Raw genomic sequence first — 27,054 nt, 5'->3', positions numbered from 1 at the left:
GTGTATGCATTCTTGAAACAATTTTTTTTTCGCACAACATGCAATGTATTATGATCTAGCAGAAAAGAACAACCTGTTTATAAGCAAAGTTTCACCTCGCCTATCTGTAAAAAAAACCCAGGTAACACTTTACAATAACCAACTAAGTGATGTTTATAGATGGTTTATAAACCAATTATTAAGCACTTACACAGTGCTATACATATTTAATCTTTAAAAGTTTTCAAACAATTTCTTAAAGGTATATGAATCATTTAAAAATCATTAACATACTTAATATGGTGTTAAAAATGTTAAAATGAGTACAACTAAAACTATTAATAAACTATTGATTATAATTTATTGGTTTGTTAATGGTAAAGTAACTATAAACTTACATTAATATACCATCTATTTGTCATTTATAGATGATGTAGTTAGTTAAACATTAATAAATGATGAATTTACCATTCTAAATGGCCTATATACAGTTTATAAATGACGATTAAACATTAATAAACTATCTGTTTGCCATTTATAAATGATGGTTATTGTAAAGTGTTACCAAAACCCATTATCCCACCATCTGTCAATCATAATACAACCCTGTTTCCAAAAGAGTGGGCTTGTATCACAATTGATGTGTTGTTGAGTTTGTTTTGAAGTTGCTACAACTTGTTGTACAATGTCTATAATAGGAACTTTTGCAACTTTTTGTATTCACTGTTGCCGTTCAGACCTTACACGTTATACAGCCTATGAGAGAAATAACAAAATATGACACGACCCCCATTTATTCAATTTTCAGGGGAAAAAAAATCCTCCAATATTTAAAGCAACTTTCATTTTGTGTTGATTTTGGCCTCCTTTTTGGACAAAAGATGACTTGAAAATACTGATTCGATGAATGCTATCGTGTTGCCTTGTTTAGCAGTTCATTGCATTGTTTTGGGTTTTACCACATTCACTTTTACGAAAATATTGTTATTTTCTCAGATTACCCAGATTTCTTATGTAGTGGCTTTAAGTGTCGCCAGCCTGTCTAAATTCCAGAGCAACTGTAGTTTGACAAAAACAAGTTCAAACCCAAGTACGGCTAATCTCTTGTTCTTTGACGTGGCTTCCATTTTCCACATTTATCAGTCCATGTATATAATTGATCTGTGTGTGTGTGTGTGTGTGTGTGTGTGTACATGTGCAGGCTACAGAATGAGGACCCTCTTCCTGAAGGTTGGGAGATCCGGTACACAAGGGAAGGGGTTCGCTACTTTGTCGATCACAACACCCGAACCACCACATTCAGCGACCCTCGCACGGGAAAGTCCTCTGTGTAAGAACACATTTTGAGACCGTTGTTCACATGTTCTACATCACATTACATGTTACATAAAGCCATGCTAGAAGCTGTGTTTTACCAGAAGCTTTTAGGCAAGGCAAGTTTATTTATATAGCACAATTCGGACACAGGGCCATTCAAAGTGCTTTACAGGGGCAAGATTAAAATACATAAAACACATTAGAAGACATTTAAAAGCGAATTAAAATAAAAAAAATAAAAAAAGTGAATGAATAAAACATTTAAAAGCGAATGAATAAAAATTACAGGTTAAAATGGAAACAGAAAAGTCTTCAGACTTGATTTAAAAGAGCTGAGAGTTGCAGCAGACCTCAAGTTCTCTGGGAGTTCGTTCCAGAGATTTGGTGCATAAAAACTAAACGCTGCTTCTCCTTGTTTAGTCCTAATATATAATATAACTCTGGGGACTGTAAGTAGACCTGTCCCAGACCACCTAAGGGCTCTGGACGGCTCATAACGTATCAGCAGATCGGTAATATATTTTGGCCCTAGACCATTTAGGGCTTTATAAACCAACATTAATACTTTGAAATCAATTCTTTGAGTGACAGGAAGCCAGTGTAAAGACCTCAGAACTGGGGTGATGTGATCCAATTTTTTGGTCCTGGTTCTGAATTAGCTGAAGCTGTCTGATAGATTTTTTTGGAAGCCCTGCAAGGACACTGTTACAGTAGTCAAGTCTACTAAAGTTTTTCTAAATCTTGCTGAGACATAAGCCCTAAGCCCAATTCTTGATATGTTTTTAAGGTGGTAATAGGCTGACTTATTAATTGATTTAATGTGTTTTTTGAAAAGAAGCTTTTAGTGCTGCAGCAATGGGGGATAGTTTACGAAAACTGTTTACTAGGAACAGATGGAGTCATTTTTTCCAGCTCAAGTAAGTTATAGAAAGAAAATATTGATTCAGGAAAAAAAATAGTTCCAGCTGGTATTTCATTTCAAAGGGTTTATTAGGGACATTCAGGAAACTTGATCGATTCAATTGTTCGATTCTCTCTGGAAACATTTCTCAATGTTAACTTGATGGGATCATACCAGAGCACATTTCACATGCCCCACATTTGTTTCTTATTATTTGACGATTGTCTCATCTGTTGACCCCGACTGCGTGCCTCAATCTGCTTATAATTGCTGTGTTTTGACCTCTGAATCTTTTTGTTCTTCTCAGCACCAAAGGCCCTCAGATTGCCTATGAGCGCAGCTTTCGATGGAAGCTTGCCCATTTCCGCTATTTGTGCCAGGTATGTGTTTATTTTCTCTCGTGCCATCACTTTATTTCTTGCTTTTAGTCGCTACCCCCAAATGCATTTATGTTTTTTTCCTGTCTTTGCTCAGTCCAATGCTCTCCCAAGCCATGTGAAGATCACAGTCTCCAGACAGACGCTGTTTGAAGACTCTTTCCAACAAGTAAGAGGTTCCTTCTAACACTGTCCACTTCCAGATTAAACTAATGTTATAAACCACTGTATTGTAACGTAATCCATCACAGCCTACATACATGGTTTATTTGAGTTTTCCTCTGCTATACATTCAAAACATTGTACTTGCGTCATTTGCTGATGTTGTGTTTTATCTGATCTTTTGTGTTTTCTCTCCTTATTAGATTATGGCCCTGAAGCCTTACGACTTGAGGAGGAGACTCTATGTTATCTTCAGAGGCGAGGAGGGTCTGGACTATGGTGGCCTAGCCCGGTAATATAGATCAGCTATTCTCAACCTTGGGGTCGGGACCCCAATTGGGGTCGCAAGATGATTTCTGGGGGTCGCCAAATCATTTTAGAAGTCAGCTCTGTCTCCACTGTGTTAAAGTGTTTGTGTGTTAATGTGTGTTTAGTCTTTTTGGTCATTTAATGTCTTTTTTGGTCATTTTGTGTTTGTTTTTTTTGCAATTTTGTGGGGTTTTTTGGTCATTTTGTGTCTTTTTTTTGTTTAATTTAGTGTCTTTTTTGGTCATTTTGTTTCCTTTTTTTGGTCATTTTGACTTTTATAGTCATTTTGTGTCTTTTTGGATCATTTTGTTTCTTTTTTGGGTAATTTTGTGTCTTTTTCTGATCAATTTGTGTCTTTTGGTAATTTTGTGTCTTTTCTGTTCCTTTTGTGTCTTTTTTTGATCACTTTGTGGTCATTTTGTGTCTTTTTTTGGTCATTTTGTTTCTTTTTTGGGTGATCTGAACTGTGTGTGTGAGATTGTGTTCAGTGAGCGGGGGTCGCGGACAACATGCATGTTAAATTGGGGGTCACGACTCAAAAAGGTTGAGATCTACTGATATAGATGATAAAAATAGTGAAATAACATTTAAGAAAAGTGTAAACATTTTTAGCGCTAACTAGCTTCTTGTGAAATACATGGTGCAAAATTATCTCGACATATTTTAACAGCATTTGGCTAAGGAATGTTGCTAGTTTTTCCAATAATTGATCGTGTGCAACTTGTGTCTCCCTCTCTCTCTTCTCTCATCCTCCATATTTCCCTCCATTCATTTCCTTCTCCATTTCTATTCTAATTCATCCCCTCACATACGCTCTCCTCTGTCTTGTGGCCTCTCCTTGCAGAGAGTGGTTCTTCTTGTTGTCCCATGAAGTGCTGAACCCCATGTACTGCCTATTTGAGTATGCTGGCAAGAGCAACTACTGTCTGCAGATCAACCCGGCCTCCGCTATCAACCCAGACCACCTCTCCTACTTCTGCTTCATTGGCCGCTTCATTGCAATGGCAAGTTCACACGGCTCACACACACATGCAAACAATCCTAATAACAAGGAAGCAAACATAACCCTAACAAGGGAAGAAGAAGAAAATAAAATAATTATAGAATATGGGCACATTTAACTACAAGGATGAAGTGTTTTTTTTTGGATTGAGCTTTTATTACTATTTTATTTTATTGTTTTACTGTTTTTTAGTATTTTATTGTTTTTATTTATACCTATTTGTGTATGATTTATTCTATTTTAATAACTGTACAGCACTTTGGTCAACTGAGGTTGTTTTTAAATGTGCTCTATAAATAAACTTTGACTTGACTTGTTCTTAATAATCTCCTGATAACACTAATACATACGCAATATGTTATATATGTTGACTAACTCAAGTGCACTTTAAGACTGTGGACAATCTGTGTGTGTTTACATTTTCATAATGTTGCACAACTGTTCTCCGTTACACCATGTTTTTTTTCACCACACACTTTTAGTCTTATCTTTCCTTCATCAGGGTGGGATGGGGCTGTTTCTGGTTTCCTTAGAAATACTATATTAATCTATGGTGTGATTGGTATCCGTAACAATATTTCTCTTATATTTATCTCTTGATGCAGGCACTTTTCCACGGCAAGTTTATTGACACCGGCTTCTCTCTGCCTTTCTACAAACGCATGCTGAACAAGAAACTAATACTCAAAGACCTGGAGTCCATTGACCCTGAGTTCTACAATTCACTTATATGGATCAGGTAGTTTGTCTTGTCTTGAACCAGCTCTTGTGTGTGTGTGTGTGTGAACTATTGGTTCTGTTTATTGAGACAGAGGAGAGGAGAGGTCTAATACTATTTTTTTTTTGTTGCTATGAATGCTTTATTTCGGTTACAAAAAACAAAGACAACAAAATAAAATCATGTTTTTACAAAAAAATCCATCAGACAGCAACCGAAAAAGGAACAGGCTGAAGCCCCACTAAAGGCTTATTTTTGCCTCTCCTGTACCATCTACATGCATATACATTACATTATATACATTACATTAACTGAGTAATTCACATTGTTACAAAACATGATACCTTAAACTGAAAAATCAAATTCAATCAAATTTCATTGTAACCCTTGATAATTTTAGATTTTTAAGTCTTCTTGAAAACTAACATAGAATTACACATCTTTATTTCATCATTTAGTCCATAATTCCATAATTTTACACCCAAAACTGACACACATCTGTAAAGTGTTTGGGGTTAAGAAAATGTGACTGCTATGTTTGATTACCTTAAAGATACAGGATATACGGGATTTACCTTACAAATAATGTATATACTCATACAAAGTAATCCCTCACTTATAAGCCACTAGAAGTGTGTGGCAATGTCTGTTTCTGTGGAGATCCTGCCCTCTGTCTGTATTTTCTCTTTTCATTTTGTTCCGGATGTTTCTGGGCATCAATCTTTGGGTACAAAGCTACAAAAATACAAAGTGCAGAACAAACACAAATACAGCCATGTGAACAAAGCTTGTTCCACATTGATTGTGAATCTCGGGGTTTGCTTTCACTTTCATTGAGCCGGGGAGGAGAGGCCAAATTTAAATGTTGTGTTTACAAACCATATGCTACAATTCCTGCATGATATGCCTTTGATAAGGCAGTCAGATTTTAAAGCTAATGTATTGAAACTTGGCGATCTTTTGTTTGTTTGATTTTTTTTGCAACAATAAGCCGTTCATCTTCGACTCTGCTGTGGCAACAACACAATCTGATCTCTCCTCAGGGACAACAACATTGAAGAGTGTGGTCTGGAGATGTACTTCTCAGTGGACATGGAGATCCTTGGGAAAATCACCTCTCATGACCTCAAACCTGATGGCGCCAATGTTCTAGTCACTGAGGAGAACAAGGAGGAGTACATCAGGTTCAGTAGAACTGCTGTTATTCATAACAACGACTATATCTAACCTCCGAGTATGATTTTAAGTTCAAAGAAACTATTTTGAAACCAAGAAATTTAATTTTTTTTGCAGTCTGATGGCAGAGTGGAGGTTCTCCCGTGGGGTTGAAGGTCAGACCAAAGCGTTCCTGGACGGCTTCAACGAGGTCGTTCCACTGCAGTGGCTCCAGTACTTTGATGAAAAGGAGCTTGAGGTGAGCAGTATAGATCTATGTTGTCATGTCTGTAGTGTGCCTATCCCACTCTACAGAGCTTTTAATCCATTAATCATTTCTTCAACCCATTCAGGCCTAAAACGCCTTGAAAAAATGCCTGTAAAACCTCTGGGTGATTTTGAAAGAACCCCCTAAAACCTGAAGTTTTTCTGGAAATTCAACAGAAGATTGTTCAGCCTCTGTAGCAGATAGAAATGAAATTCAAAAAGTATTTGAGAGCTTATACTCGTGGCTTTTTCCTGAGAAGTTGAGTTTATTTGTCCAAACCTTCAATAAAGTTTTTTTAAAAATCAACAAACTCAGCAAATGTTACATTTGACTGAATAAAAAATCCTATGCATAATACTAATACATGCCCATTAGCAAGATGCAAACATGATATGACCATTGGAATAAATAGACATAGTTCTCATTAGCCTACTGTAATAAAAAATAAAATAATAATAATCTTAATAATAAATAATAATAATCTAATTCATCTATATTGCACTTTTCTGGGTACTCAACGACACATAAAGTAATATAAGACATAAACAGTCATGATTTCTTATATCATCATCACAATCAATTATTATTATTATTATTAATAATATATTATTATTATCTCCAGATGGCCACAAATCTGTCTGTTCTTCGGTGAAAATATGTCGTCTAAAAACATATTCCTCATTCATAAATCCCGGTCGATTGGTTCCGAGGGTTCAAAGTCCGGATCAGCAATAAAATCATCGGCGCTGTTTTCATCAGATCTCTTCCGTCACTTACTGCTGAGCTCCTCCGCTATAGTCGTCTTCCTCCATGATTTAAAGTTCTGTAAAAGTCCCATGATGCATTGCGACACTCCCACATGTATTCTGATCATGTTCTGATGCATTTCATTGGCCAAGAGGCCGAAAATATGTGGAAAGAAACTACAAATACTACAAAATGACATATCCGCTGTCCCGGCCTTAATGGTAGAATAACACAACAGCGCCCCCGGTTTTAATGGTAGAAATGCGGTAATGCTTTCCCGCCTTAAATGGGTTAATAGGAAGGAATAATGTGGGTGGGTGTGTACAAAAATCATTGTCACTCTCCTCATTTCCTTTGTGCTCCATGGGTGATTGATGGACTTGTTTGTGTTGGACTCAGGTGATGCTGTGTGGCATGCAGGAGGTCGACCTCCAGGACTGGCAGAGGAACACTGTGTACCGCCACTACACACGGAACAGCAAACAGATCATCTGGTTCTGGCAGGTGAGCTCACAGGAACACAAACACATATTCATTCATTACCCTTAATTACCAATTAAATCTACGCTGCAAGTCTTTGGACTCTGGGAGAGAACCCATGCTGACACATAGAGAACAAATACATACCGTACCCTTTGCTGTTTATAATAATAATAACTTTTATTTGTATAGCACAATGTGCTTGTCAATAAAATTAAAGACAATTAAAAACACATAATAAAAACTATTTAAAAGAAATGAATGGTTAAGAAAAGGCAATACAATGAAAGTGAGTTTTTAAAAAGCCCTTTTGTGGCAAGTTTGCATTTAGGAAGCACTCTGGTGACCCAGGTGGAGGATCTCAGGCTCATAAGGAGTAAGCAATTAATAATAATAATAATAATAATAATAATTCATTTTATTTAATAGGGCGCCTTTCAAGGCCCTCAAGGTCGCCTCACTACTGTAAGCAGGAGTCTGGCCATTGATGGCTTTAAAAACAAGCAATAAAATCTTAAAATCAATTCTATTTATGCTCACTTCTCGTTGTTTGGGTTGAAAGGCTGACAGAAGCTTTTTGTATCAGTTTCAGTCTGTTGATGTCTGTTGGCTGCGTTACCTTAGTAGTAATAGTGGGACGCAGACATTTATCTGACATTTATCTGACATGCATCTACACAGAATGACAAAACTTAAAGAGGACATTTCTTTTGAGGCCCCCTTTCTATGTTTATTTGACATACTTGTGTTTCATATTTTTATTGATGTGTATACACAAAAAAAAACCAGAGGGACATACCTACATCAGGGTACATTGGTGTCGACATTAAACATGTTGTACACATCCTTAGATTTAAATTGTATGATTTTAAGAACAAACAGTCACACAAAACGAAACCGAATAGACTATACAGTATTTAGATATTTAGATATAGTCTGTATAAAATGAATAAACTGACCACATAAACATAACAGATAATATACATAAATAATAATAATAGAGAAGGGAAAGAGGAGGAAGTTAAAAAAAAAGAAAAGAAATAATAATAATAATAAAAATAAATAAATAAAAAGGGACAAAGAAAAGAAAAGAAAGGAAAGGAGTGTGGGGGGGGGTTACATCGTCACAAAAAAGTCCATAGGCGGTTGCCATTTATCGTAGAATTTGCTCAAGTTTCCCCTTCTTGAATATCTCATTTTCTCTACTTTTAAAAAGGACATAGCCTCTTATTTGACATACTTAATATCATCTGATGGCTGAGCGCCTGTTCTGTCAGTCAGTATTGTGTGTTCACTGATGAGTGAGTGTGTGTTGTCTCTTTCTCCCCTGCAGCTGGTGAAAGAGGTGGACAACGAAGTGCGACTGCGGCTCATGCAGTTCGTCACTGGAACCTGCAGGCTTCCTCTGGGCGGCTTTGCTGAACTCATGGGTCAGTGACGGACACACACACACACACACACACACACACACACAAAGAATAACACATTTATTAAGTATCTGCTGATGCTGATACTTTCCCCTCTCTTAAATAACTAAGATTTAAATATTACATTTGTATGAATGCACTTTCCTTTACTTAGCTATTGTCACACTGTGAAATAAATATTCAACATAAAGCCCTGAAAACACTTGTTTTGTATATGGGTATAAGTCGTGGTTATTTATTTAAAAATGTTTGTGCTGCCCTCTTCTGGCACTCTGATACTCTGATACAACCTAAGAGGTGGCAATTCCATTTTTTCCCAGTGTTCTTACCCCTTATTGTCTTATGCATTGCAGGAAGTAACGGGCCCCAGAAGTTCTGCATTGAGAAAGTTGGGAAGGACACATGGCTTCCTCGGAGCCACACATGGTGAGTGGAAGTTAATTCCTCCCTCTCATAGAGTTTTACCCAGATGTTATTTCAGTATATTACTCTTTTCATTCATTAACTGTGATATACTGGAACCTGTCTTACACTGGCCGCAATGTACTTAAAAAGCTGTTAATACCCCTGGGTTAACCTCTCAGTGCTCCACCCCCTTTTATAGAGAACTGGGGGCGGGGCTTAGGGTACCTTTAGGGCAGACCTGGGCATTGGGCGGCCCGCGGGCCACATCCGGCCCGTTGGCTGTCCTTGTCCGGCCCACGTTAGGTTACCCAGAAATTACAAATAAATACAACCGCAGTGCTTTTATTTTGAAGGCGATTTACGTATAACTGAGTTACCCGACGTACCTTGTCAAAAACACCTATTGCTTTTTCCATAAAGTTAATAAATTAACAATTAACAAGTTAATAAATTCCTTGGTCACCTTGTGAATCCATTGTTAGAGCTACAAGGTGGAAAACAATAACAAACATTAGCATTAGCACTTGAGCAAACAAGCATTTTTACTATAGTTAAGACAACAAATATAGCCACTAATATATATGACAGAAGAAAATAAACTTTAACAAACCTTGTGTCCTGTCAGTCAGCCACTATAGAAGCCTTTTTCATACTTTATATCAACTTTATATGAATTACGACGCACTCGTTATTATTTACCGTTCGTTTTTCATTTAACCGTTCCACTTGTTATTTCCTGTCATTACCTTTCAAAATTAAAGCACCCGTTTCACACTGGACAGCACCTTTTCAAAATAAAAGCATCACAACATTGTAAAACACCTAGAAAATGTACAAACATGAAAAACAAGCTATATAATACAAAAACACCTATAGGAACCCTGCTAAATGTCATTTACAGTTAAGTTTAAAATAAATGTTAGTAATTGGAGTATTTGCTACTTTTTACTGCTATATTTGATTTACTCCAAATTAACAGTCTTAACATAACATGTGTTCTTATCAGTAGCAGCTCAAAACCAGATAATTTACTGTATTTCATATAGCGGTTAAATTAATACTGAGCAGAATTTAGTTCTGAGTTTTGGTCCTGCCCCCGTAACTTTCGTGGTATTGGTCATGTGGCCCCTTGGGAAAATTAATTGCTACAACTACTTAATGTTTTGTTTAGCATCTGACCATTACTCTCTCATTGTCTTTTTCAGTTTCAACCGTCTGGACTTGCCTCCTTATAAGAGCTTCGAACAGCTGAAAGAAAAGCTGCTGTTTGCCATCGAGGAAACCGAAGGATTTGGCCAAGAATAGAGGGAGGTGTTCTCTTCTGTGTCTCTCCCTCACCCATCGCTGTTTATCAGCCAAGTTAAACAAACTACAAAAAAAAAATTGCACAAAATAACCACCAATGTATATAAGCTATTTTGTCATTTTAAAACCAAATCTTAATTTGCAGCATCATTTGTGCCGCAATCCCGTTCCCTAGCCCTTAAATATTATATGATACCCCATCATGAAATATGCAAGCATTTCAGCATTTTTGCTCTTCTGTTTAAAAACAGAAATCATGGATATTTTTTTAATTTCCTCCCCACTGCTGACTGGGTTTTTAAAAGAGACTGAAAGTGTTTTTGAGAGGATTTTTTTAGATGAAGCGCAATCTTCTTTTTAAAGCTCTAGTTCTATAGAGCTTGTGAATGGTAAGAGTAGTATTGGGGTCTGGTGCCTGAATTTTTCCCCCCCGTTGGACCCATAGTAATTGTTGCAATTTTTGCGTGCTTGCATGGCTGCCTCTGAAGATGAGAAGACTGCTGCGGCCACCCTCTACCACCACCTATACACACAAAGACATTTTAGCATGGATACTCCGTCTCTTAATGAGCTTTTTTAACCATTATCATGAAGATGGCATTCATGGATGAACTGATTTCTCCCTCAATAAGTTTCTGGACACCAGCCCAGAGTAAGAAGCATCATTGGATCCTCACACTTGGATAAAGACTAAAGTTAGGAAAAAACCTAATGGCAGCATTAGGTTGTGGAGAAACTCTACTATATCACATGGAACATGGGGACTCGAGGAAACCGACATAAAAGAGTGTGTGATGACACGCTCAGAGTTCATTTAAAGATTGAGCCGTTTGGGGAAAAAAACAACAAAAGAAAAAAAAGATGCCTCTGGTTCAGTAGGTCAGGTGTGCTTGGCTGATTCTTTTTGCCTCTTCAGATTTTGATCTGGGACTTTAAAGTGTCTCTAGTCCTATGATCACGCTTATTCGATATAAAGATCACATTTAAACATCTCAGTTATATATATCACAATAGACAAATCCCCCACGCAAACATTATCACTGTAGCATGATGCATACTTAACGAAAAGGGACATTTGGGTTGTAAAAAGATCCAGACTTCTCATTTGTATGAATGTACTTTTGTACATTGCAGAAAGAAGCTGTTAGCTGTCAGCTGTTACCAACCATAAATAATTACAACTGAAGCCACTGCTGCCTAACAATCCTTTATTATTGCAAAATATGTTAATATCATAGCAGTAAATGATCTTCAACGTTCCATGGAGGGTTTTTTCAGTTTTGGTCAGTGGTAATAAAGCATTTTACTAAAACAATATATACAGTACTTTGCAAATGTGGTAGACAGGTGTGGAAAAATGTCTGGAAGAATTGATGCTGGGTGGTCACACCAAATTGATTTGATTTAAATTCTTCTTCTGTTCACTCAGTTTTAGTTTCACTTTTAACATTTAACATTTTCGTTAACTGAAATAAAAATAAAAAAACAAGTTTTTAAAAAAACGATAACTAACTGTGTTTTGTGGTTACAAAACTAACTAAAACTAACTAAGTGACAGTGAAAATGTCCTTTGTTTTCGTCTTTTTGGTTGGTATGAAACGTATCTATCTGGTTTTATGACTTAATAAACTTATTGGGGCTGAGATGGATCAGACAAAGGAAATATTTATTATGACCTTTTTGAATCTCTCACCTAACAAATACCCCATTACAAATAAAACTAAAACTGAGTGAACTAAAACTAAAACACATTGCATTTGTTAATTGATAAAAACTAAACTATTAAAATTAATATTTTTGAAAGCATTCCTATTTTACAGCAAATTTTCACTGCCTTAAACTTTTGCACAGTACTGTACACATCTGTTTTCACATCTTGAGTGACTTGAAAGCAAAAGGGATGTCATGAGAACCAATAATTAGCACAAAGACAATGGCTACATTCTGAAAACACCACAGTACTTCTACAGTCCTGCAGGTAGAACAGGGAACAGGGAACCATGCTGCAGTGCACAGAGCTCCCCCTCCTTGCACAGGGAGTCAGCATGCTCTGAGTTCACTGTTCAGCCTCTTTAAAGTCTGCCCGGTAACACAAACTTTGCATATGGAAGCATGGAGTGAAACTGTGCTAAGTTTGTCTTTATTCCAGACAGAACATCATGATTAAATTTCAGCCTGTATGCACGTGTTTCCAGTGTAACGTTATTGAGTTAACACTGATAGAGAGAGCAAAAAATTAGTAACTACTGTTCTATAAATTCCTCCTTTAAGTGCCAGAGACTGTTTCAAATACCCAGAAGATAACGGACTGTGGTGGTCAGAAACAACGAGATAGAACGAGAGTTTCTGATGAAATGAAGGTTCTACTAATTCTGCATGTCAGGAAGAATTAAATGATTTATATTTAGTTTTTTGACTGTGGTATCAAATTCAGTATGGGGAAATGTGAAATTTCACTGGTATTGGTATCGACTACTAAATTTCTGGTATTGTGACATCCCGAGAAAGCAATGCATAGAAATGTTGCATGCAGGCAGCACAGACTTCAAACAGGCCAAATAAAATAAGCATAAGCATAAAACGTTTTTTAAGGGGTTGGTAGGTGTACCAGAAATGTAAGAATGAAAGTATTAACAGGGTCATAAACCTGTAAATTGTTAGAAAAAAAACATTTCTGTCCCATTCAGTGTCTATCTGCTATTTAGCTGTGCAGTCAGCAGCTTTATTAGCAGTTCACCTCCACAGAATGACCTTAAAGCCATTATAGTGCTGAGCCCATTTCCCTGAGATCATCCAGTTTAATTTATTCAGCCCATGTTTAATCTCATTCTCAGGTTCTGTGCTGAGGTGAGATAGCCTTAGTTTAATACTGATGTGTACGTGTGTGTGTACGTGTGTGTAAATCATACAAGTTGCAGGAAAAAATAAAAAAAGCCTTCACGTACTGATCATAAAATGAGTTAATGAGACACTAAAGTGCCACAGACCAAATAACGTGTGGAAAGCTTCCACAGCGTGGCTCCTCAGCAGCCTAAGGTCTGCCTGGAGACTGACACAGCATCACAGTGCTATATGTTGTGCGTTTTTTTGTTTTTGCACCCCCACGTTCCCCTCGTCCTTTTCTTTCCTTTAAAGGAACACTCCACCGTTTTTTCATATTAAAACATGTTATTCGGGTAAGTAAGACGAGTTGATACAGACCTCTTGCGTCTCAATGCGTGCACTCAATCGCCCTGGCGCGCGGCGCCACTTGGCTAGCACTTAGCTTAGCCCAGTTCATTCATTAGGATCCAAACAGATGGACAGTTAGAAGCGACCAAACTCCTCCACGTTTTCCCTATTTAAATACAGCTACACGAGTAGTTAAACGACCAAGTATGGCGACACAAAATAAAACGTGGCGCTTTTCTAAGCGGATAAAAAGGAGAACTATAATGTATGGCGGAATAGCACTTGGGAGCACTTCGACTCGGCGCAGTAATATCATCACTCCTGAAAAATCTTCTCCCCTCAGGAGTCTGTTTGGATCCTAATGAATGAACTGGGCTAAGCTAAGTGCTAGCCAAGTGGCGCCGCGCGCCAGGGCGATTGAGTGCACGCATTGAGACGCAAGAGGTCTGTATCAACTCGTCTTACTTACCCGAATAACATGTTTTAATATGAAAAAACGGTGGAGTGTTCCTTTAATGCTTCAGGGGACACGTCCTTCATTTTCCACGTCTAACTCCATTGTTTCTAAACTCTGGTGCTTATTCTTTCAGTCAGTGGTCTGAACAGCTGTGGCAGTGGCAGGCCATTCTCCTCCTTTCCTCTAGCATTGTGTATTTTTTTTTCCCTTTCAGACCACTGCAACAGCAGCAAGCTGCTTTAGACTTTTTCTCTGAGGAGCTTGCATTATCAGTCATGTATATAACATGTATTCAGCTGTCCCTGCAGAAGAGCTGGAGAGAGGGACGACAGTATGAAGAAAAAAAACCATTTACTGTAGCAAAAGGAGCCGACTTTTAAGTCAACACTGCATAACTTTGTGCTTCCTTTTGAACAGAAACCTGTAATCAAAGAAAATCAACTGTGTATGTGAATATTCATTGTATAAAGATAATGAAAGTAAATAAAGTACTTAAATATTATAATTAATTACACAGAGCCGCCGCTCCATCGATGGAAATCTGTGATGCCTTTTGTTCTTATCAGAAATAGATGGGACGTTTCAGGTCGCCTTTATTGCAGACGGTAACGAGATAAAGCATCACCTGGACAGGTGAGTTCTGTCAGAGCAAAGCTGACTCATAATGCTGTGAATCATTTCAGTTTGTGATGATGCAGCAGGAACGTATATTTCTGTGCTGACTGCCGTTTAGGCCATCTGAAACGCTTCCATACTGTAACATATCGCGTGTAGATACACACTGTAAACACCAACTACACTGTACAGAATGCCCCTTTACTGGAGACGATGTGTATAGAAGATTCATTTTTAATCTGCTTTCACCCATTTTAATGAAGAGAGATGGATTTATGAGATACAAATAAATAAGTGAATAAACCCCTTCCATGACGTTATTTCTTTCATTTGTTTTCTTGTGTGATTATGATTATTGGGGGGGATAAGAGAACTTCTGCTCAGGAGTCACAACAAAACAGTTTTGTTCTGTTCTTAAAGAAAATAAAGCTACACTGCAAAAAAGCCAACTTGTATTTTTTGGCCTAAAACAGTGATTTAAGTTGGTAAAACTTGGAAATATAAATTATTTACATTTAGGGCAATAATGTAAGTTAGCACAACAAAGGAAGCCAGTTGAAAAAACAAGTTGGTGAGTTGTTGTTACTTATATCTTTAAGTTGGGGTTCACAACAAGGGACAATAGTTCTGATAACTCTTATTTCTTTGTTGGGAAATTCGGTCACTAGCGAAAGCTAGCGGCTAACTGATGCTAGCAGCTAACTGATGCTAGAGACACTGCTTGTTACAGCTACAAGAGTATCGATTAGCGTATCAATGCTAACTCAAAATTGTGGTCACAACATTAGCTGACATTTCATAGCGGCGTTACAATCGTGCCAGAGAAATTCAGAGTTGAGCAAACTCAAAAACAAAACTTAAAATATTTAGTTTCATTGTCCAACTTAAAATGTTATCGAAGTTTGTTGCCTTGAAATTTTGAGTTCACCCAATTTTTCTTTTTTTGCAGTGTATGTGTTCTTGATTTACCCTTTTTGATTGGATCTTGCCTGTGGAAAGAACCATATTTAATAAATCTATCAGACCATCCTTACAGCTGCCTTGATCTCTTTTTTTTTTCAGGAGGCTGCTGGGTCATTACTGTTTTGTTGTTTTGGCAAATATGAGACAAAAGTGAGACTATGCTTCTCTGGGTTAGCAGTGGCTTTAACATTCCCCAATCAATGCTGGCAGTGGCGGTTCTACACAGGGGCCTCCAGGGGCCACTGCCCCTGTGAAGAAGCCTTTGGCCCCTGCTGTGGCCCCTGTGTCAAATTAATAAAATGATAAATTTATAACGATGAACGACGGAACAATTCGTACCTATTTTTTGTTCAAACAATATCTCATTGTACACAAAAGGAACCCAGAATGTGAACATTGTATGATAGTTTAATTGTGCAATAAAAGCTAAATATAAAGATCATTCTCACTGTACTGCACTTTCAAAATAAAAAAAGTGATTGTGCAAAAAAAAGGGAAATGTCATTGTCGTACAAAAACAATGTTAATGTTGGTAAGTCTCATTGCTTCAATCAATGTAGTTCTTCCAAATATGAGACTTTTAGCCAAAATAAAGGTTTTGAACGCTTAAATATCATTTTTGACGATTTTTAATGTGCCCCTCTGATTAAACACTGGCCCCTCCTTGGCCCCCACAGTAAAATTGGTCTAGAACCGCCACTGAATGCTGGCATTAACTGAAGCAAGTGAGGCCTGCAGCTCCTCTGACATTTGTCCAAGTCCGTTTGTGGCTTCCTGGAAGATCCACTACTGTTCCAAGTTTTCTTCCTATAGGTGGATTACGGCAGCTATTCTCAACCTTGGGGTTGGGACCCCAAATGGGGTCGCGAGATGGTTTCTGGGGGTCGCCAACTCATTTTGGAAGTCAGCTCTGTCTCCACTGTGTTAATGTGTTTTAGTCTTTTTGGTCACTTAATGTCTTTTTTTTGGCTTATTTTGTGTGTTTTTTGGTCATTTTGTGTCTTTTATTGATCATTTTGTGGTCAATTTGTGACTTTTTTGGTCATTTTGTTTCTTTTTTGGTCATTTTGTCTTTTTTGAGTCATTTTGTGTCTTTTTTGGTAATGTGTCTTTTTTTAGTCATTTTGTGTCTTTTTTGGTAATGTGTCTTTTTTAGTCATTTTGTGTCTTTTTTTGATCAATTTGTGGTCAATTTGTTACTTTTTTGGTAATTTTGTTTCTTTTTTGGTCATTTTGTCTTTTTTTAGTCATTTTGTGTCTTTTTTGGTAATGTGTCTTTTTTTAGTCATTTTGTATCTTTTTTTGGTCATTTTGTGTCTTTTTTGTTCATTTTGTGGTCCATTCGTGTCTTTTTGGTCATTTTCTTTCCTTTTTTAGGTCATTTTTTCTTTTTTGGGTGATCTGAACTGTGCGTGTGAGATTCTGTTCAGTGAGCGGGGGTCACGGACAACATGCATGTTAAATTGGGGGTCGTGACTCAAAAAGGTTGAGAACTACTGGATTACGAGCTCCTGGCCGCCACCCGTCTATTTGTAGCTGTATGCATCTCTCTGTGGTTTTCTGCCTGATTTTTTGTCTTTAGTGGATTTAATTTGGTAATTGTTTTGTCTTTTTGTAGTTATATTTTGTCTGTGGTTGTTTTGCCCTTTTTTTTTTACTTGGAGTCTGTGGGTTTTGACCTCTTAGCAGGTTTTCTATGTTTCCTTTTGGATACTTTGAGTCTTTTCCTGGAGTCCCTCAGCCTTAGAAATTACTTTGTGAGCCTTCCCAGACTGATATTTTAACTTTAAACTTTCATTCTTATCTCTTCTGGAATTTCTTCTGATCACGTCACACTGTGCTGCTCGTTGAGACTTTAAATCCAACTTCATATTGCTTGAATTCTGTTAAAGTGATGTTTAAATTCAATAGGGAGATCGAACATTATTCTGTTTTTGTCTGATAGATTTATTTTTTTTTAATCTAATTGTGACAAATACACAAAAATACAAGAACTCAAGAAAGGGACAAATGCTTTTTCACATCATAATGTTTTTGTTTTTTTATTGGAGGCATGAAATCGCCTCTTTTCCAACAAAGGACTAGTATCACCGGTTATTTAACATCAGTTAACATTTAGTAATATACCTGCATAAACAGTGGAAAGAATTATGATCTCATTAAACCGGCTCAATTCACCCTATTATGGTAAAAAAACAACACAACAGTTATTTTGATCTGACAAAAAAAGTGAAACAGATCCACTAATAAGTGCTACAAATGTACAATATGCAACTTTTCCCCAGCATAATATCAATTGTGGGCTTCGTCCAACGTTTCTCTTGATCGCTTTTCTCCCATTTTCAGAACACAAATCTGAATTTAAAAAACGGACAATATTCACGTGTTTCTAAACGTGAACTTTGTCCAACATCTAAGCTAGAGCTCATTGACTCCAGGCATTAGTCAACACACAGAGAACATGTTTATCACTTTCTTAACTGCAAAATTTTAACTTTATTGTTTATATTAAGTAAAGATTTACACATAGTTCTCCAGAGTTAATTACAGAATCTGGACACTTGTTAGCAGTTATTGGACTAAAAGTTACATCCAAAATACATCATGTTCCACAAAATGGGTAAAAAAAAAAAACAGCTTCATCCTAGTTTCTTCAAGAGTTCAGCTGCTTCTTTATGAACCTGCAGAAAGAATATTTTCACATCAGCACATATGATTTATACATCCTGAAGCAAGGTTATTATAGTTAACGAAAACTAGAATTGAAAAAACATTTTCGTTAACTGAAATAAAAATAAAAACTAGAGTTTTTAAAAAAACGATAACTAACTGAAACTGTTTTTTGTGGTTACAAAACTAACTAAAATTATAGTGAAAATGTCCTTAGTTTTTGTTTTTTTGTCAACTTTTCCCATTCATAATTCAGTGTTTCTATTTTAACATGCAACACATGGTGAATATGTTTACTGAGACTGGGATGTTTACACTAGAACCAGAATACAAAACACCCAGAACTGTAAGAGTTAATAACCTTATTGGGGCTGAGATGATAAACCAAAGGAAATAAAGGCAAAAAATGTTATGACCTCTTTGAATCTGGCACCCAACATATAGCCCATTAAAAAAAACCTAACACTAAAACTAATAAAACCTAAACTAAAACTAAGCATTTTCAAAAAATAAGAACTGAACTAAAACTAAAAAGCTCACTCTAAAAACTAACTAAAACTAACTGAATTTGAAAACAAAAATTCACAACGAAATTAAAACTAAAACTAATGAAAAATCCAAAACTATTATAACCTTGTCCTGAAGGTGTCCTCACAGTGTAACTATACTAAGTCCGGGTCATTGAACAGTGTTAGTGTGTGTGTGTGTGTACCTCTTTGTCTTCCAGTGTGTGAGCAGGATAATCTCTTGCTTTAGTTAGATAGAACAGTGCTTTGCCTTTGTCGTTCATGCCGATGTAGGTCTTCCCGAGCATTAGCAGGTTTTTACTGTAGAAGTTTGGATCAACTGAGAAAATAAAACACAGAAATTAATTTTAGTTGCATTTTAAACCTTTAGAACAGGGGTGCCAAACTCAAATACACAGTGGGCCAAAATGTAAAACTTGGACAAAGTCGCGGGCCAACATTGATATTTATTGAAAAAATTGACCTAAACAAGTTCAAACGAAATGGAACAAGCAAAGCTTGATATAACTTAATATTGCAAACATGCAAATATAAATGCATCGAATATCAAATAAAACAAACAAACACATCAATGGCATCCATTTCTTAAATAAAATTTAAATAAAAATCATATTTCCCTTTATTTTATATGCGGCCTTCTTTAAATTTAAATTTAACAGTAATCTTTTTCCACAGGCTAAAAATAAATATAAGAATAAAATAACAATAATAAACCAAATGACTAATAATAATATCCTTCAATGAATGTGCAACCATTCAAGCCTTGGACTAGCAAGAAAAAGTGCATAAAGACAACTTTAATTGTTGCTCAGTTTGCTCCACACTGATCTACTGTGTTCAAGCCAAAACACCAGCAGAGCATTCTGGGATTTGTAGTATTATTTGGGCTGTATAATACCGGCGGGCCAGCTCTGGTTGTCATTTGGTATTTCCTCGCGGGCCAAATATAATTATACTGCTAGACTCAACATCAGCTGCTATAAGTAAGTAAAGTCTATAATAAAGTGTATTTTCAAAAGTTGTTGATACTCTCAAAATGGAAATTGAGATTTTTGGAAAAATTGTTTTTTTTTTAACGACTCTTCACTTCTTTTTTTCCAGATGTGTATTTGCTTCATCACTGTCAATTGTAATGGGACAGAGCATTTTCATTGTATTGTCTGTATTACGTAATAAGTAATTGGATATTTGTTTTCTGTGGCCACAGTGTGTTGTTTGTTGTTTTTGTCTATGTTGGAAAATGCAATAAAAAAATTTTTTTTTTAAATTAAAAAAAAAAGTTGTTGATACAGGACAGAAATCCTCCTTTGAAACACCTTGAAACCAAAATGTTAAGATCACACAGCCATCGCAGCATGAATCATGTATCTTATATTATATCATGCTATTTTTAAAAACCTGCTGTATTATGCAGCATTCAATGCAATGCATCAAAATCAGTGTTAAAAAAACGTCCCCTTTGCATTTAGCATACAGAACATAATTCAACTTTCGTGTATTATTCATTAAAAAAACAACTGGTTCTTTCAATGTTAACAAAATTGCATTTAAAAGGGTTAAAATTCTAAAAAAAAAAAATAATAATTGGTAGTTATGATCAACACTGTTAGATAAAAAGTGAACTTTTGAAAGTGGAAATAATATTGATATATAGTATTTCATAGCATTTTTAAAAAAACGGGCACATTTCTGTCAACAAAATGAAAAAACAAACCTGAAAATAAACAAATATTTGGTATAAATAACCAGCACAGAAGTGGTTAAAATCAAAATATATACATATATGATTTAAGTATTTTTCTCTGTTTTCAAAGGACATCAAAACAAGTTTTTAAAGCGATGCCATTTACAAGCTCAGTGTCTTTTTCATCTCAGAATGTGAGCTGCAGCCAACAGATCAGCAGTTTTTTTAGTTACTTCATTGCTATGCTGTTTTCTTTGTTTACCTTCCTCAGCTTTCAAGAAGAATTCCAAAGCCTGAAAAGGACAGAAAAACAAGACAACAAGAAGCTTTAAGAGATCTTTACAAATCTTTCCCAATTTGAATAGACTAAAAGGTTACAGAACTGGATACTGCAGCCTGAAGCTGTTTGAATAGTCAATTAGTACAATAAAGAGCTGAGCAGTCCTTACTTCCTCATATGTGGCTGCAGGTGGCGATGCAAAAATGACAGCGGCCACCTTGCGCTGATACCAAGGCAGCTCCGCAAAAGCAAAGCACCTAAAAGAGAGAAGACATACAGATTTGCCTGAGTAATAAAGCCTTCATCACATAAAGCTTTAATAATAATAACATCTTGGACTAAAGGTCTGATTTCTACGGTGGCCTGGAAGTGCAAAACATTTTTACAAAATGTGAAACACTTTTACAAAGCTTGAGACAAATTTACATTTGAGAAAACAGTTTTACATATCATTAAAAAAAATACATTAACACAACACTTTTACAAACACTGAAAACAAATTTACAAGTGGCAAAACACTTTTACAAATGGCAAAACAAATTTACATTTCATGTGGTCGCTCGTGTGCGCCAAAGAGACGCTACATTCCTTTTCCAGTTGAAAATTGATTTGTAAAAGTGTTTTGACTTGTAAATTTGTTTTTTGAAATGTAAATTTGTTTTGCCATTTGTAAAAGTGTTTTGTCACTTGTAAATTTGTTTTCAGTGTTTGTAAAAGTGTTGTGTTAATGTATTTTTTTTTACGATATGTAAAACTGTTTTTTTCTCAAATGTAAATTTGTCTCAAGCTTTGTAAAAGTGTTTCACATTTTGTAAAAGTGTTTTGCACTTCCAGGCCACCGTAGATTTCACCTGCAGTCTGTCACATTTTAAGAATGAAATAAAGCCTCTAGTGGTGAACACGTGGAAATGCAACACCACTAATAAGAGCAGTTTTTGCTGCAAAACAGTAAAAATATTATTTCCCCTCTGAAAGAATATTTGGCCTACAAGTCTCATGCACACACAGTTTAAATGCATATGGTTTATGACAGTTTATGTTTGCATTCTTTGGGCCTAAACAAGTAACACGTGCACCAAAAAAAACCCTATTTCACACGAATCAGTATTTTTTTTTTTTACCTCTTCCTGAAACAGCAATTTAACTCCACTTCCCAAACCCCCTTTTTAGCCTCAATTTGTCAAATGTAACAAAGACTCGGCTGGTCGGAGTTTGTATCCATATTTGATTTAATGTGTGGTGAACTTCTAACTGTATTGAACTATTGAACACTCACCAGTAACCCAGAATATGATAGGAAGTGGCGTCTTTGGGATTGAGCTCGACGGCTTTCTAGGAAAAAAGCAACGTTTCACTTCAGAATACAATTAAACGTGATACGATGATAATATGAGATTAAAACTGAAAGTCCTCTCACCTCTAGATGATCCCGGATGATTAATGAATTTCCAATTTTCACTTTGACTCCCTCGTATTCCCCGACATCACTGAGACACACTGCATACCACTGTGTTAGGAGAAGAGGAGAGTTTAGTCAAACCAGATTTTTTAAATATTCTTTTAAAGAAACTGTCCTGTGTGATAATGTGTTGACAACATCCTATAAGTGCAATAAGTTAGTTTGTTTTACAAAAAATCATGATGTGTTCTTGTAGTATGAAACATAAGATCATTAATATTCTGATTGAGGTGAATCAGTACTGAGTGAGAGCAGCATCTTACTTTGTGTGCAGCGAAACACTTGTCGTCTTTCTCCAGAGCTTTCTTTGAGTATTCGAAGGCCTCATAAGTCAGCTGCTTCTTCTGCTCGGCCCTCATGTTGGGCAGGGCCGACATGTCATGAGAGGCCCGGGCCAGCCGCCACAGGAACTGAGCATCATCACTGGACGGATGAAAACACATCACAACAACAACAAAATGTCAGAAAATAGAGAAAAAGATCCATCACAGACTCAAAGTCCAAGCTGATGTCTTTAAATGTCTTGTGTAGTCAGTCAAAATGTGATATAAATGCAAAAAAAGCAGGAATTCTCCAAATTTAAGAAGCTTAAAAACAGAATGTTCTGCCATTTTTGCATGAAAAAATACTTATTAACAATAATTGATTATCAAAGTCATTGCTGATTACTTTTTATCCTATTAGTTGGTTAATCCTTGCTCTTTCATCAGCTCAACGTTCTCTATATATTTATATATTTACTTTGATGCAAACATGCAACCTCAAACAATGCAGACAAATAAAAACAAATTAAAAAAAAACTACAATAGTATTTTGCAAGGTTAAAATTTACAACAATAAGCCAATAAAGTGTTAAAAATCAGGCTAAAAAACCCTCAAATTTAAAAGCCAGATTAGAGAAAGAGGTCTTTAGTTCTGCTTAAAAAAAACACAGAGAAAGCCTCATTGTAATATATTGTAATAGAGCTTTCACAGTTCTGAAAGAAAATCTCTGCTGATTGGAGGTGCAAAGTCATTTTAAAGCTTTATATAAAAGTTGTAAAAGGCACTTCTAAAAGACACAGGTATCCAGTGAAGTGAGGAAATGTTATCCACGACTATCTGTAGTTTCTTGTAGGTGTTTCATTAAAAAGGGAATTACAATAATACATATATATATATATATATATATATACATATACATATATATGCAAAATACAAACTTTTATGGTGAAATTAAGCATTATTTGTGTAATTTTTTTTAAGGCCGACATAAATATTCAATCAATATCACTTTTAAATGTTCCAGTTGGTATTTTGCATATATATATGCATAAAAAAGACACTGAGCCTCCACTATATCCTTGCTCTGACCCTAGACTATAGATCCAGAAACTTAATTTCCTCATCTTTGATTGCCTACTTACCAAAAAACTAAGGGGAAATGGTCCAATCACTGTGCAAGATGGGCAATTTGGTGGCCATTTGATACAAATTAGAAGGTCAAAAACTCAAAATTTCGCTTGGGAACCATTTTTTTTGACTCAGCACCCTTGAGATATGTAAAGTAGGCCGGTTCCTGACTTGTACCCATAAATGCTCCTCACTTCTTACAGGAGGCCTTTTTTATGAAATCCGTCTAGACTAAAAGCTTGAATGAGCATTTCATCATCTGATCTGATGAAGAAAATAGGAAAGTGAGAAGAAAGAAGAGTTGGCTGCAGACTGTACCTGTCCTTGTGCTGCAGCAGCAGCTGGTACAGCTTCTCTGTCTCTGCACAGCTGTACAGGTAGTCGGCCTGCTCCAGAACCTCCTCTGCACAGACACAACATTTATTCATTTAAATAGCTCAAATATTTAGTTTTTTCTGAAAGAAAATAAATGTTTAACTAAATGTATATTTAAATGATATCTGACATTGAGCATAGTTGGCCAACTACCTTTTTCTAAAGCATAGACAACAGCTGAACCATGAACTCTGTAAGCTTTATAACCCAGACAGGAAAGCAGAGGCAGTCCCAGCAGGAATGCAGCTCTCCCACTCTGTTCACAAGAAAAGAAGTGACATAAAAACACAGAAGTACACATCAAGGTTATTATAGTTAACGAAAACTAGAATTGAAAAAACATTTTCGTTCACTCACTGAAAAAAAATAAAAACAAGAGTTTAAAAAAAAAAGATAACTAACTGAAACTGTGTTGTGTGGTTACAAAACTAACTAAAATTATAGTGAAAATGTCGTTTTTGTCAGCTTTTTTCATACACAATTCTATTATGAAGAGGATTCTGTTAGTGAACATGCAGGAACACATGGTGAATATGTTTACTGAGACTGGGATGTTTACACTAATAACCTTATTGGGGCTGAGATGGATAATAAAAGGAAATAAAGGCAAAATTTATTATGACCTCTTTGAATCTCACACCCAACAAATACCCCATTACAAAAAAGCTAAAACTAACACTAAAACTAATAAAAACTAAACTAAAACTAAGCATTTTCAAAAATTAAAAACTAAACTAAAACTAGCAAACTCACTCTAAAAACTAACTGAATTTGAAAACAAAAATTCACAACGAAATTAAAACTAAAAATAATGAAAAAGCCAAAACTATTATAACCTTGGTACACATAAGCAAATTACTACTTTAGGCTAACAAGTGACCTAACTTTCTGATAGTAATTATTTATTTTTTTTATTTATTCTAAGTATCAGTTGACCCATAGTAATCCAACACCACAGGTGCAGACGGGAGGCACGAGGTACGATACAATACACTCATTGCATTGACCTAGTGCCTCCAATGCATTATAATTATATTGTCTTCCTCTATATCATAACACACATGTTGATTATAGATCCTGACACAAATCTGCAGTAGAAACAAACAGCTTTCTGACAGGACCAAACCCTTACTGACCTTTCACCTACATAAGCATCTAAGCAATCCCATCAACAATGTCAGCATTGTACTTCCAACTCAACTCAACTTTATTTGTAAAGCACTTTAAAACAACCACAGCTGCAACAAAGTGCTGTACATAAACAAACAGAACAAGAGACAATAAAATAAATAAAACAGGAAATAAACACTAAAATAAATAGATTCATTGCTTTTTAAAAGACAGTTTAAAAAACAATAAATAAAAACAAACCATAAAACACTAAAAAAATAAAACAAGAGAAGAGTCTCATGCGTGGTTAAAAGCCAAGGAATAAAAATAGGTTTTAAGATGACTTTTAAAAATGGACAGTGAGGAGGCTGGTCTCATGTTTAAAGGAAGCTCATTCCATAGTTTGGGGGGCTGCAAAAGGGAAAAAGCCCTCTGGGCTTCACGAGTTTGAGCATTTTGAAGTAGATAAATGTGAACCATTGTAACAGTTTCACACAGGATATCAAGAAAAAGGCAGAGTTATTTACAGTCAGAGCAGTGGCTGTCCTTCTTAGAGTGGTCCAGTAGAACCGGTTCGACCCTCGGACTCCTTTAGCGCCAGATAAGAAGAGCACAGACCGCCTCAGCGCTGCTCCAGCCATGGCCCCATAAATATGATTATACATGGCAACACAGCCAAACGATCAGTGATCAGGAAATTCTACTTCATTGCAAACTTAAAGGCTGGTCCAAGTACTCAGCTGGTCGGGAAACGTAAACAGGGTGCGTTCAAGAGCACAAACAGAAAACGTTGCAACAGGATAATACTGCAAAAAGCAAAAAGGCAGTAACTGCACTTTTGGTCAAAAATGAGTTATTATCATTTTCATGATATTCAAGACATCCTTTGTTATGTGACAAAACATCTTATCTGAAATGTGTGTTGTTTTGGAGAAAAATGGTAGTGGTTTGTATCAGTGGCGGTTCTACACAGGGGCCTCCAGGGGCCAGGGTGAAGAAGCCTTTGGCCCCTGCTGTGGCCCCTGTGTAAAATTAATAATAAAATGATAAATTTATAACGATGAACGACGGAACAATTCTTACCTATTTTTAGTTCAAACAATATCTCATTGTACACAAAAGGAACCCAGAATGTGAACATTGTATAATAGTTAAATTGTGCAATAAAAGCGAAATATAAAGATCATTCTCACTGTACTGCACTTTCAAAATAAAAAAAGGGATTGTGCAAAAAAAAAGAGAAATGTCATTGTCGTACAAAAATAACCGTTAATGTTGGTAAGTCTCACTGCTTCAATCAATGTAGTTCTTCCAAATATGAGACTTTTAGCTAAAATAAAGCTTTTGAATGCTTAAATATAATTTTTGACGATTTTTAATGTGCCCCTCTGATTAAACACTGGGCCCGCCTTGGCCCCCACAATAAAACTGGTCTAGAACCGCCAATGGTTTGTACAGTAACTGCAAAAAGCCCTAGTGAAACAAAGCAAGAGTACAGTAACATCCATTACTGTATTCTTGTTATGTTTAACCTAACAGAAAAATAACCGTGTTGCTGCACAGTTAAGTTACTGTTTCCATGGTGAACACACAGTTGATTTCGCGGCATCCTCACGAAAAATTATTTTGTTTATTGTTTGTTTTATTTTGGAGAATCTAAATGCCTTTTTCCTTGGTATGGTGCCAAGTTTTTGGTAAGTAATACAAAGCAAGAATACAGTAACTGCAAAATAGGGGTAAAATATAAAACTAAATATGAGGATTGATATGTACAAAGAAAAAGATGATATAAAGTAAC

The 27,054-nt window shown here is 36.0% G+C and overlaps 2 protein-coding genes across 2 annotated transcripts in view; one reads left to right on the top strand and one right to left on the bottom strand.

The window, feature by feature from the left end:
* Window positions 1–14,136, top strand: part of LOC131961894 (NEDD4-like E3 ubiquitin-protein ligase WWP1) — a 40,296-nt gene extending 26,160 nt beyond the window's left edge. Inside the window, exons 14-25 of the mRNA XM_059326815.1 lie at window positions 1,181–1,309; window positions 2,505–2,577; window positions 2,672–2,743; window positions 2,940–3,028; window positions 3,890–4,049; window positions 4,654–4,787; window positions 5,810–5,950; window positions 6,060–6,180; window positions 7,336–7,440; window positions 8,750–8,846; window positions 9,197–9,269; window positions 10,454–14,136. Of these exons, the coding sequence (XP_059182798.1) occupies window positions 1,181–1,309; window positions 2,505–2,577; window positions 2,672–2,743; window positions 2,940–3,028; window positions 3,890–4,049; window positions 4,654–4,787; window positions 5,810–5,950; window positions 6,060–6,180; window positions 7,336–7,440; window positions 8,750–8,846; window positions 9,197–9,269; window positions 10,454–10,553 (1,294 nt within the window). The 3' untranslated portion in view covers window positions 10,554–14,136. The remainder of the gene's footprint in view (window positions 1–1,180; window positions 1,310–2,504; window positions 2,578–2,671; window positions 2,744–2,939; window positions 3,029–3,889; window positions 4,050–4,653; window positions 4,788–5,809; window positions 5,951–6,059; window positions 6,181–7,335; window positions 7,441–8,749; window positions 8,847–9,196; window positions 9,270–10,453) is intronic.
* Window positions 14,137–18,223: 4,087 nt separating this feature from the next.
* rmdn1 (regulator of microtubule dynamics 1) lies at window positions 18,224–26,056 on the bottom strand. Its single transcript, XM_059327014.1, has 10 exons — window positions 25,784–26,056; window positions 24,300–24,402; window positions 24,090–24,174; window positions 22,643–22,802; window positions 22,338–22,427; window positions 22,197–22,252; window positions 21,090–21,177; window positions 20,903–20,933; window positions 19,142–19,275; window positions 18,224–18,440 (listed from the first exon to the last, which is right to left on the bottom strand). The coding sequence occupies exons 1-10, from the start codon at window positions 25,919–25,921 to the stop codon at window positions 18,399–18,401; spliced, it is 927 nt and encodes a 308-aa protein (XP_059182997.1). The 5' UTR covers window positions 25,922–26,056; the 3' UTR covers window positions 18,224–18,398.
* Window positions 26,057–27,054: the final 998 nt, after the last annotated feature.

This window comes from Centropristis striata, chromosome 23 (assembly GCF_030273125.1).
Source record: "Centropristis striata isolate RG_2023a ecotype Rhode Island chromosome 23, C.striata_1.0, whole genome shotgun sequence".
Taxonomy (NCBI): domain Eukaryota; kingdom Metazoa; phylum Chordata; class Actinopteri; order Perciformes; family Serranidae; genus Centropristis; species Centropristis striata.
This window is presented reverse-complemented; position numbering and strand designations above follow the sequence as displayed.